Source organism: Euleptes europaea, chromosome 19, assembly GCF_029931775.1.
Source record: "Euleptes europaea isolate rEulEur1 chromosome 19, rEulEur1.hap1, whole genome shotgun sequence".
Lineage (NCBI taxonomy): Eukaryota > Metazoa > Chordata > Lepidosauria > Squamata > Sphaerodactylidae > Euleptes > Euleptes europaea.
In genome coordinates, this window is record NC_079330.1 from 17675941 (window position 1) to 17687407 (window position 11467).

General features: G+C 46.6%; 1 protein-coding gene across 1 annotated transcript; it reads left to right on the plus strand.

Annotated features, from left to right (window-relative positions):
• Positions 1-1313: 1313 nt before the first annotated feature.
• On the plus strand, positions 1314-10173 carry KCTD7 (potassium channel tetramerization domain containing 7). The gene is made up of 5 exons (XM_056864873.1): positions 1314-1448; positions 2163-2355; positions 3974-4143; positions 7989-8167; positions 9792-10173. Exons 2-5 carry the CDS (start codon positions 2212-2214, stop codon positions 10166-10168), a joined length of 870 nt encoding a protein of 289 aa, XP_056720851.1. The 5' UTR covers positions 1314-1448; positions 2163-2211; the 3' UTR covers positions 10169-10173.
• Positions 10174-11467: the final 1294 nt, after the last annotated feature.

Sequence of the window (11467 nt, forward strand, 5' to 3'; positions counted from 1 at the left end):
AGAAAACCTCTTCACAAGAAGCTCAGGCCTGCCGAGGCAGCTGTCTTGAGACAAGACAAAACAGCCCAAAACACCTTGTCCAAAGAAATAAATAAAAGAAGGCACAAGTCTTTGAAGAGCACAGCAAAACACTGCCACCCAGATAACTGGGAAATGGAAGTCCTGAGCTGTAGAGCAGCACTGGCCAGTTACTGTATTTTCCAACCAGAGCTCTGGGGGCTGGAAGTGTATTTTGCACCACAAGTTGACCCCTCTCGTGAGACCCGGCAGCAAACCTGCAATTAATGGTTTCATAGTTCTGGAGCCCTCATGTTTGCGAGTATCATTAAAACAAATCCCACAGAGATCTTAACATTAAAGCGGGACGATCTCTATCCTTGACCTCTCCAGAACACCCCCACCACCTTTCCTTGCAAACGTGTTCTCGTATACTTCATTAAAATGTGATAAGCTTGCTGGGAACCAGATCAAAGAGGTTTGGGGGGTTTCATCTGGGGCTCTTGTGCTGCCCCTTGGCTGTCCCCATTTAAGTTTAAGTTTGGTTTATTGCTCATTAACAAAGCCATAAGCAAATGCGCATAAACTTATAAAATACCTAAAATTCATAAATATGCAAAATACATATAATAACATTATACAAGTTCAACAATACCTCTTGGAGCAAAATAACTGTACCATTTAGCAGGACAGTTTTAAAGCCATTACTTGAGTTAAGTATTTTGCCGCCTGATAAATTTTCTCAGTATCTGTCTTTAGATCTGATAAGAGAAAAAGGACAATCCAGAGTTCTAAAGGAAGATTATACTTTGTTAGAATGGGTACGATCCACCCTGTTCTCTCCTTATTCCAGTTCTTACAGAAAAGAAGTGGATGCCTTAGGGTTTCAATTTCACCAACTCCGCAGTCACACAGGTGCTTGCTGAATGGGATTTTTAGAAAGCGGCCATTTAAAACCTGTGTGGGGAATGCGTTTAGTCTTGCTAGGGTGAAAGCATGTCTTTGGGTTGGGGGCCGCCCCATTTGAGAGGGCAGGGCCCTGGCTCTGTGGCAGAGCATCCGCTTGGCACGATGCAGCAGGTCCCGAGTCCAGTCCCCGACACTTCCACTTAAAAGGATCAGGTGGTAAGTGACGTGATTTGGGACCTGGGGGAGCCACCGCTGTTCTGAATGGGCAGTACTGACCTTGATGGACAAATGGTCTGATTCAGCGTAAGACAGGCTCATGTGTTTTCCTATGAGAGAAATCGTGGTGATGGTGGTGGGGGGATCCTACTAAAAGGAGACTTATTTTCATTTTAAATATTTATGTAGACACCTTGTTTTGGAGCTGGCTGTTTACAAGGCTGATGTGGTGATCTGTTGTGTGCTGAAATGCCTCGGGGTGACCAAGAAACGAAATGATTGGAAACAGCGGCTCCAGCAACCTCTGCTTGCACATCTGTACCCAGGTTAAACCTTATCTTTTGATTCCCCTCCCACTCATGACCATTGCAACTGACTAGCAATGCTGGCTATCTAAATCTGATTCTGAATGCTCGATGCTTGGTAGTTTTGTCCCACCAGTACATTTTTCATTAGTCTTAAGCTTTAAAAATGTTGTTGATAGTGCTTGCTGACTTTTGTGAATGGCTGCAGAGTGGCAAAGAGGTACTTCCTTTTGTCTGTTTTGAAACAACTTGGGTGGCAGTGTGATGTTAGGAATGCCAGAGCAGGGGAGTGGCCAAAGACCAGCTGACCAGTCAATGGTCAGCTTTTATATCAGCCTGGGGAGTTGCCAAATGGCTGCTCAGCAGAGTGTCTCCCCCCGTCACAGCAAGTGGGATTTTAGTTAGCGAATGACAGCCCTGCCACCGAAAACAGGTCAAAACAGCCAGGCAGCCAATGAAAACTGGCTCTGCGAGGGACTCTCCAGCCGTGAAACCTGACAGGGAATCTTCCTGGTGCTGCCGTGCTAAACTTGGATCCCTTCCAACTCGTGTCCCTGGCTAATGGCAGATATAATAACCGTCCTGGTTGTGACTCACTTCCCGAGAATAGTGATGACACTTGTAAACAATTGATGCGGAGTGAGCCGAGCATCTCCCTCTGCCTGCTGCCCCACAGTGGCCTGCTGGCGGTAAGCGAGGGCACCCAGGTGACCATGGGCTGTCTCTTTACCCCAGCACTGCCACGGCCGCCTGCCCAGCATACCCGGTTACGAGAGCCAGAGGGATGGTTGTAGTCACGGGGCAGAACAAAGCGAGTGGACGCCCGGGAGATGCCATGTCGACCTCGGATGCAGAGGATGATTTTCAAGAGCCGGCCACCCCGACGGCCACCCAGGCGGAGCACTCCCTGTCCCTTCTTCCTCAGCAGGTAGGTGATTCTTTTGCAGAATCCATTGATCCTTTTTCCATTGCAGTTTCATGGATCAGCTGAAAAATGCCCTTGTGATTATTTAATCTAAACTTGAATGTGGGCATTTTCAAGGGGTTGTCTGTGTTCAAGGGGAGGGGCCGTGGCTCAGTGGTAGATCATCTGCTTGACATGCAGAAGGTCCCAGGTTCAATCTCTGGCATCTCCAGTTAAAGGGACTAGGCAAGTAGGTGATGTGAACAACCTCTTCCTGAAACCCTGGAGAGCCACTGCCTGTCTGACTAGACAATACTGACTTTGATGGACCAAGGGTCTGATTCAGTATAAGGCAGCTTCATGTGTTCATGTGTCCCGTGTCTGCAAAGCTGCTTCCCCCTGAAGGATTCTCAGATTCTTCTGCAAGCAGTGCAAGACTTTTCTGTCCTGCTTGACTTGTGGGGACCAGGAAACAGCCATACACTGATATCCCCCCTTAAAATTTGGTGTCTCGTCGTTTGTCTTTTTATGTCACACATTGCAAACCTGAAGGATGGGGTGGGTTAGAAGTCCAGGTAATCAGTACATAAAATCAGTTATCCAGCTTTTGTCTCATGTTTATGCTTCATATTTTTGAGGGTTCTAGCAATACAGGTTTTTCCAGTCTCAGGTTAAAAAGATTCCTGCAAATTAGTAATCTCTGTAGCTAGTTGTAAACTTGAAGATGCGTAAAGGTCCCCTGTGCAAGCCCTGACCCATGGGGTGATGTCAAATCCCGACTTTTCCAAGGCAGACTTTGTTTGTGGGGTGGCTTGCCAGTGCCTTCCCCAGTCATCTTCCCTTTACCCCCAGCAAGCTGTATCTAAGTAATTATGAAGAGGCACGCTCCCTTGACAATGATGGAAACAGTGAAAACTAGCCAAGTGTAGGCATGACATGGGTCTCTACTTACTCGGGGGACTCCACAGGTATGCAGAAAAACATGGCATTGTAAATTAACCTAATGAAAACCTAAAGGGATCCTTAACTGAGCATGCTCCAGAAGGAAATGCTATTGAAAGCATTAGAATAGCACCTAAAAGAAGAAGAGGGGAAGAAGAGAAATGGACTTGCTGAAGCCCCTGCGAGCGTTGAGAATTCTTGAGAGGGAGATTTTGAGAGGAGAGGTAGGGCTTCTGAATCTCTCCCGGCCACTGTAATTCCTCTTAGGACCTCAGCTTGCTTATTCGGATATTTAGAACGTGGGATGGGGTGGCAAAGCATTCTAGACCTGTATAACTTATGTTCAAGTGAGCCTGTTTCCGCCCACTTGCCATGTATAGTGGCCCTCCAGGTAGGACAAACAGGAGGTTAATTGAGGCCCTGGTGGGCTGTGTCTGGTTGGGACACAAGCTCTGTAGGCCTGGGCGTTTTATATTAATACTCCGATCGACTATGTATTCCTAAAGTCTGTGGCTCTGACAGCTCTCGGAGACAAAGATGCTAAACAGGTGACTACCTGTGACTGATCTCTTGACCACTCTGGTCCTACCTGCATATCCTTCCTTGTTGCCTTCTCCTCTCCATCTTGGCTCCTTGCCTGCTTCATGAGGTCATCTCCTGCCAAGAGTTTCGAAGAGTGATTCGTGGTTATTCTTTGCAGTTCCCTGAAGTGGTTCCCCTGAACGTTGGAGGCATGCATTTCACCACCAGGCTGTCGACACTGAGGCGCTATGAAGACACCATGCTGTCAGCCATGTTTAGCGGCCGGCATTATATCCCGACAGATGCTGAGGGCAGATATTTTATCGACCGAGACGGAATGTTCTTTGGGTATGTCTCTGCTGGGTTGATGTATGAAGAACACCTAAGCAAGATGGATTGGTTTTTGCGTGTTGGAGGTATAGTGATTTCTTGGCCCCTCTGCCAAGCATGGTGTAGTGGTTAAAAGCAGTGGTTTGGAGCGGTGGACTCTTAATCTGGAGAACTGGGTTTAATTCCCCACTCCCCCACATGAGTGGCAGACCCTAATCTGGTGAACTGGGTTGGTTTCCCCACTCCTGCACACAAAGCCAGCTGGTGATCTTGGGCTAGCCACAGTTCTGTTAGAGCTCTCTGAGCCCCACCTACCTTACAGGGTGTCTGTTGTGGGGAGGGGAAGGAAAGGTGATTGTAAACCGGTTTGATTCTTCCTTAAGTGGTAAAGAAAGTCGGCATATAAAAACCAACTCTTCTTCTCCGCCTCCTTCCTCTTCTTCTTTCTCCTCCTCCTCTTCCTCCTTCTTTGCGATCTGGAGACCCAGGTTTGAGCCCATACTCTTCCATGGAAGCTTGCTGGGTGATCTAGTGTCAGTCACACACTCTCAGCCTGACTTACATCACAGGGCTATTGTGAGGATAAAATGGAGAATGTTGGAAGCCACTTTGGGTCCCGCTGGGGAGAAAAGTGTGGTATAAATGAAGTAAACACATTTTCTGGAGACCACAGGTACACACATTGTCATAAAAGCCCAGCCAGTAGCAGCTGGATAGCTGTTTTCCTGACTGACAGAAGATCTTGGTGAAAGCTTTTGGGAAAACAAGCTTTTTGTGTGTGTGACCTTTTTGAGCACCCCTGATGCTGCCAGCCAGCATTCCTATGTGATTTAACTGAAGCACTTGTCCAAAATGTCTGGGCGCAGTGCAGCGAACCAAACCAGGTTTTGTTGATGTGTTCACGTAGCACTGGACGAGGCAGCGTGAGCAGCTTCCCCAGGCAGTGGACTTTGAGAGCAACTGAGTGGAAGGCAGACACATCTGACTCACGGGGCACAGTCCACTGGAGCGGAGCTGCTTGGGAGCACCCCAGTTCTCACTGATTTCAGTGGCACTTGCACATGGGAACATCTTGGTGGATTGTGCCCCACATTAGTGAGGAGAGCAGAATGTGGCTGGGGTTTTTCTACTTCGGGCTCTGACTGAGCGTAAGAAAGGGTCAAGAGGCAAGGAGCAGATGCTTCTTTGTTTATGCAGCATGTGGCTGCTAATAGGATTGATTAGTCAAAATGACTTGGCTGCCTTTGGCCTTGGAAACAGGATCTTCAAGGGTGCCTCATCAGCTTTTAAGCACTCACCTTCCTGTAGGAATAAATGTCTATGGCCTTAGTTGTGCCAAGTCAGCTATCCAAATAGACCTTGGCCTGTCTGTTCTTTTTAGTTCTAATTTTAAAGCAGAAAGCTCTGAAGCAAACATTAAACTAATCCTGTTCCCTTGAGAGACTTCCCCTTAGGGTATTTTTAGAGGGTAGCCGTGTTAGTCTGCAGTAGAAGAGCTAGATTGGAGGCATAAATCTGACATCTAAAATCACAGCACACCAAAACCAGTGGGGGAACATTTTAATCTTCCAGGACATTCCATTGCTGACCTAAGAGTGGCAGTCGTCAAACAGAAGCTTCAAGGGGAGATTATAATATGAGATTGTTGAACTTGATTTCATTGACAAATTCAGAACAATGACACCCCCACCCCCTGGCTGAACAGGGACATAGAATTCTTACCTTGCTTATCTGATGAAGGGAGCTTTGACTTTCAAAAGCTTATACCCCAGTGTATCTTGTTGATCTCTAAGGTAATACTGGACTCAAATCTAGCTGTTCCACTGCAGACCAACATGGCTCCCCTCTTAAAGTGTCTAGCTGCAGATGCTAACTTTCTGCATATCAGTAAAAACAATGCTTCTGAAACAAAAAGGAAGATGCCACAGGGGTCACTGTGTTAGTCTGAAGCAGCTTAGAAGTAAAGCTGAAGAAGTGAGCTGTGACTCATGGAAACTTAAAAGGTAAAGGTCCCCTGTGCAAGCACCGGGTCATTCCTGACCCATGGGGTGACGTCACATCCCGACGTTTCCAAGGTAGACTTTGTTTTCAGGGTGGTTTGCCAGTGCCTTCCCCAGTCATCTTCCCTTTACCCCCGACCTCGGAAGGATGGAAGGCTGAGTCAACCTTGAGCCGGCTACCTGAAACCGACTTCCGTCGGGATCAAACTCAGGTCGTGAGCAGAACGTTTGACTGCAGTACTGCAGCTTACAATTCTGTGCCACGGGGTTCCTCCATGGAAACTTACGCTGTCATAAAGTTAGTGGTCAAGGTGTCACTGGTCACTTGTTTTATTCCAAAGCAAAAAAGCGCACTTCCTTTGTTTTTGTTTTTTTAATACACAGCTGTGTCAAAGGAGGTATAACCCTGCAAGAGGAAATGGAAGGGCAGAGAATCAAGCTTGCCACCTGGAGCTCTTTGGTGGAAGTTCAGTATGAAAATGTCACGGGCATTCCATTCTGGGCGAGAGAGTGGGGGAAATCTTCTAAGATGTTGCTTAGCAGCTGCAGTTTTTATAAAATTATTTTAAAGATATGTGTATTTGTAATATATTTTTTTAAAAAACTCTATTTCCCCATTAATTGGGGACACCTTTTTAGTTAATCCAAACTGATAAATTTAAATAATTGACTTAACACTGCAGATTTATTTAACGCTACAGTTCTAAGCAGAAATGTCTAAATCTGTTGATGTCATCAGGCTTATAACAGTGCAGCACTATGTAGGATTGGACTGAAAGATGTGTAGAAGATGGATACCCCGTTAGCATATTCAAGATTTCTAAGGCAGCTTACAAAATACATAAATAATAAAAATCAAATTAAGTAGCTTATTTATTTATTTAAATCATTTTGAGCCCCTTTGGACCCAGTTTAGGGGTCCCCGGGGCAACAAACAAAACCATTAAAACAGGCTTTTAAAAATACATATTTAAAAACAACAGCAAAACATAAATGGGAAGGAGGGATCATAGTTAAGTAGTTACGATCACAACAAAAGTTATTTGACCTCACTGACACTGATTGCGACAACTTTATTTAATTCACCTCATTTATAGATCATCTTTCTCACTTAAGACTCAATGTGACTTATAAAGAAGAACACTTGGTTTTTATATGCCGATTTTCTCTACCTTTTAAGGAGAATAAAACTGGCTTATGATCTCTTTCCCTTCCCCTCCCCAAAACAGATACCTTGTGAGGTAGATGGGGCTGAGAGAGTCCTTAGAGAACTGTGATGGCCCCAAGGTCACCAGGCTGGCTTAATGAGGAGTGGGGAATTGAACCCGGTTCTCCAGGTTAGAGTCCACCGCTCTTAACCACTATACCACGCAGTATAATTCAATCAGAGAGCGTAAGGCATCTGGTAACAATGCAGTAGGACTAGAACTGCAGAAATGATGAAACAATGCAAACAGAAAACTGACTAAGGCATGGCATGTTGGACCACATCCCACAAATGGCACCCCCCCCCCCAATAACACCGAAACCTGAACAGAAAGAAAATTTTTTACCTGGTGCCTAAAGTCACACAGGCCTGGTAGGCAGCTGCGGGGAGGGAGTCCCATAGATGAAATGGTGCTTCCTCAGGGAAGGCCCTTTTCCTGGTGACCAGTGAAGAGGGTGGGTGGGTGGGGGGGACACGCACAGAGTGGTTTCTGCAGAAGACCTTAGCTGCCAGGCAGGCTCACTTAGAAGGAGGCAGTCCTAGATCTCACCTTGTCTTTTTACGCGCTAGAGTACCTTGCCTGTCGCATCACGAAAGGAGAAAGAGCGTCGCGACGATCTAACCGCCCTGCTACCCCTTTTCCGTTTCCTTTCCAGAGATGTGCTTAACTTTCTGCGGTCTGGTGACTTGCCTCCACGAGAGCGAGTGAGGTCAGTTTACAAGGAAGCTCAGTATTATTCAATAGGACCATTGCTAGAAAGCCTAGAAGAGCTCCAGCCCCTTAAAGGAGAGAAAGTCCGGCAGGCTTTCTTGGGCTTAATGCCCTATTACAAAGGTAAATCGAGAGCAGCGTGGCGTGGTTGTCTCATGGCAGGTCACACGACAGAACTCGAAAGCCAGGAGCTGATTTGAAAATGGGAAGGAGTTTTCTGGGGGGGGGGGGAAATCATTTAAAAGCTCTCCAGAAGAATGGATTGCATTGCAATGGAAAGCATAGCCAGTCACTGTGCAGTGTATCTTGACATAGCTCAGTTCTTTACAGATTGTGGGCAGATGAAGCTACTTTATACTGAATCAGACTTTTGGTCCAGCTAGTCTTGCCAGCTTTGACTGGCAGCAGTTCTTTAGGGGCTTGGGCAGAGGACGTTCTTCCTCAACACTGGAGATTCTTTAACTGGAGATGCCATTAGGGATCGAAGTCAGAATCTTCTGCTGCTGAGCCGTTGCCCATCTGCTAAGGGAGTCACCCAATGATTCATTGCTTCAAAAGGCACAAAATGACATTCTTCACGCAGCGGGAGGAGGAAAAACTGAAGCAATCTGGTATCTAAACACATTTCTAAAAAAATATCCATGCCACTTTTATGCTTATGGCTGGCCCTGCAATTTGGAGCCCAATGTGAAATCATTCCACAGTGCTCTGTCCCCTGCGTATGTAGTAAGTAATCTGGGACACAGGCAGTGGGGAAATTCACTTGTATAAGCCCCGTTAAAAGAAACTGGAGCTACAGAAGAGCATCACTATTGGCAGAATTCAAACAAAGCAAGAGCTGTGCTTGCAGAAGATCCCGGGTGCAGTGCCTGGAATCCCTGGTCTCGGGAAAGTCTTTAGTGGATCCTTTAGTGTCTGGTTTGGAGCAGTGGAGTCTGATCTGGAGAACCGGGTGATTCCCCACTCTTCCACATGAGTGGCAGAGGCTAGTCTGGTGAACTGGATTTGTTTCCCCACTCCTACACACAAAGCCAGCTGGGTGACCTTGGGTTAGTCATACTCTCTTAGCCCCACCCACCTCACAGGGTGTCTGAAGTGGGGAGGGGAAGGGAAGGTGATTGTAAGCCGGTTTGATTCTCCCTTAAGTGGTAGAGAAAGTCAGCATATAAAAACCATCTCTTCTTCTTCATCATCCTGAAGAGCTGCAGCCAGTCAGAAGAGATGTTGCTAAGCTAGGTGGATCAGAAGTCCAACTTGATGTTAGGCAGCTTCATACGTTTAAATTGGTTGCTGTACGTTTGGTGTGGGCTCAGCGGTCGAGTGTATGATTTGCATGCGAGAGGTCCCAAATTGAGTCTCTGACTTATCAGGTGCTGGGAAGACTGCGGAGAGCCACTGCCAGTCAGAGTAGACAAGCTAGATCTGCCAAGGGTCTGACTTGATGTGGGGCAGTTTTTTTTGGTGAGAGAACGGTCCGTATCTCAGTGGTAAAGTAGGTGCTCTGCAAGCAGAAGACTCCAGTTGAATCCCCAGTATTTCCAGATAACAGACTGCAGGGAGCAGGTGCTGGGAAAAAGCTTTATCTTCTGAGAGACCGGAGAGCTGTTTGCATTCAGAGGAAACAAGACAGGCCAAAGGTATTAATTTGATATAAGGCGCTTTATATATTCCGTTGTGAATCATTTGTTCAAACTCACTAAAGGCGTTCTCCTGTAGTTTCAAACATCACTTCTCTTTCGCTCCGCAGACCACTTGGAGCGGATCGTCGAGATCGCTAAGCTGAGGGCCATGCAGAGAAAGGCCCGGTTTGCCAAGCTGAAGATCTGTGTCTTCAAGGAAGAAATGCCCATCACGCCATACGAATGCCCACTGTTCAACTCCCTGCGCTTCGAGAGGAGCGAGGGTGAGGGCAAACTCTTCGAGCACCACTGCGAAGTGGACGTGTCTTTTGGACCTTGGGAAGCCGTGGCAGACGTCTACGACCTCCTCCATTGCATCGTGACCGACCTCTCCAGCCGGGGCATCACCGTGGACCACCAGTGCATCGGGGTGTGCGACAAACATCTGATCAACCACTACTACTGCAAGCGTCCCATCTACGAATTCAAGATCACGTGGTGGTGAGCTCTTGGCCCAAGTGTTGAGGGAGCCCGTTTGGAGTCCTCGTCCTGGTCTTGCTCCACTTATAACCGTGGGACGGCGATTCTACTCTGTGTCCGAAATTACCTTGGGAGGGAACGGGCCCTCCACTTCTTGCTGTTCAGCCGATGGGAACTCACTCTTCACTTTGAGAAAGGGAAAAAAATCAATTGGGAAGGAAGCATGCCAGCCCCTTAACTGGATACTGTCACAGTGGGAGAATACCACGACGTGCTTGTATCAAGGTTTCGAAGGGGTCCTTTGCGTATCTGGCACTCCGGCCCCAACTTTCAACCCTTACTCATCTGCACTACAGTTGTGGCCGATAGCAGTAACACAAGCCATTGCTCAATCTTTCCAAGAGTTTGTTCCCTTCACACCAGAGTGATGAATGGCTTTTACTTAGTCATGTGGTGCCAGAAGTGTGCAGCAAGCACTTTACCTCACACAGCTGCCACTCCTGCCTACGTGACTTTGTTGTGGTGATTTGCAAAGCAGAGGGCTGAGATGCATTTCATAGATGCTGACATGATTCAAAAGTAATTTTTCAAAAAAATAATATGTGTTGATTCTGTATACCAAACCCTACATGTTTAGTGTGGAGTTCTTTTTTTATCACTCCTTTAATTGTGAAACCTGTATTTGTTAATTATTCCTTGTGTTGAAATGTAACTTATTTCTGTGACCAAAAAAGGGCAATTTTTGTTTTGTTTTCTGGATGCCTCACAGTGCATTCAAACTGCGTAGATTACGTTCTTTAAAGAGCTGAGGCAGAACTATTCCTTTAAAAAAAAGTTTCTAAAAAAACTTCAGCAGCTGGCAGTGTCTGGATGAAAGCGTCTCTGTTAAGGTGTAGTTTATTTTGCAGAGACTGATTTAAGGCCTTTTGCTGAGCCAGCCTTCCCCAGATTCCAAGGCTGAGAGAGCTGGCCAGGAGGCACACTGGGTGTGGTATCTTTACCTGCATAATGAAGTGCCAGATCCCACAGAGACAAAAAGATCGCCAAGGTGAATTGCTTTATCGCATCAACTAGTATTGGCTAAAATTAAAACAGCCAAGCTAAGATCCCGCGCCTTCTATATCCGTGTAAGTTTGAATCCATTTGAAACTACCAGATCGGGCCCATAAAAGATTTCCCTTGCTGATTCAGTACTGTCCAGCAGTTCATGATGTCATGGGTTGTGGATGAAGAGCCTTTCCAAAAAGGGCTGCTTGATCTTTAGAGCCACAGTAGAAGCAGCCCTAGTGTCTCTCTGGTTCCCTTCAGGAGAAAAATCCTGCCA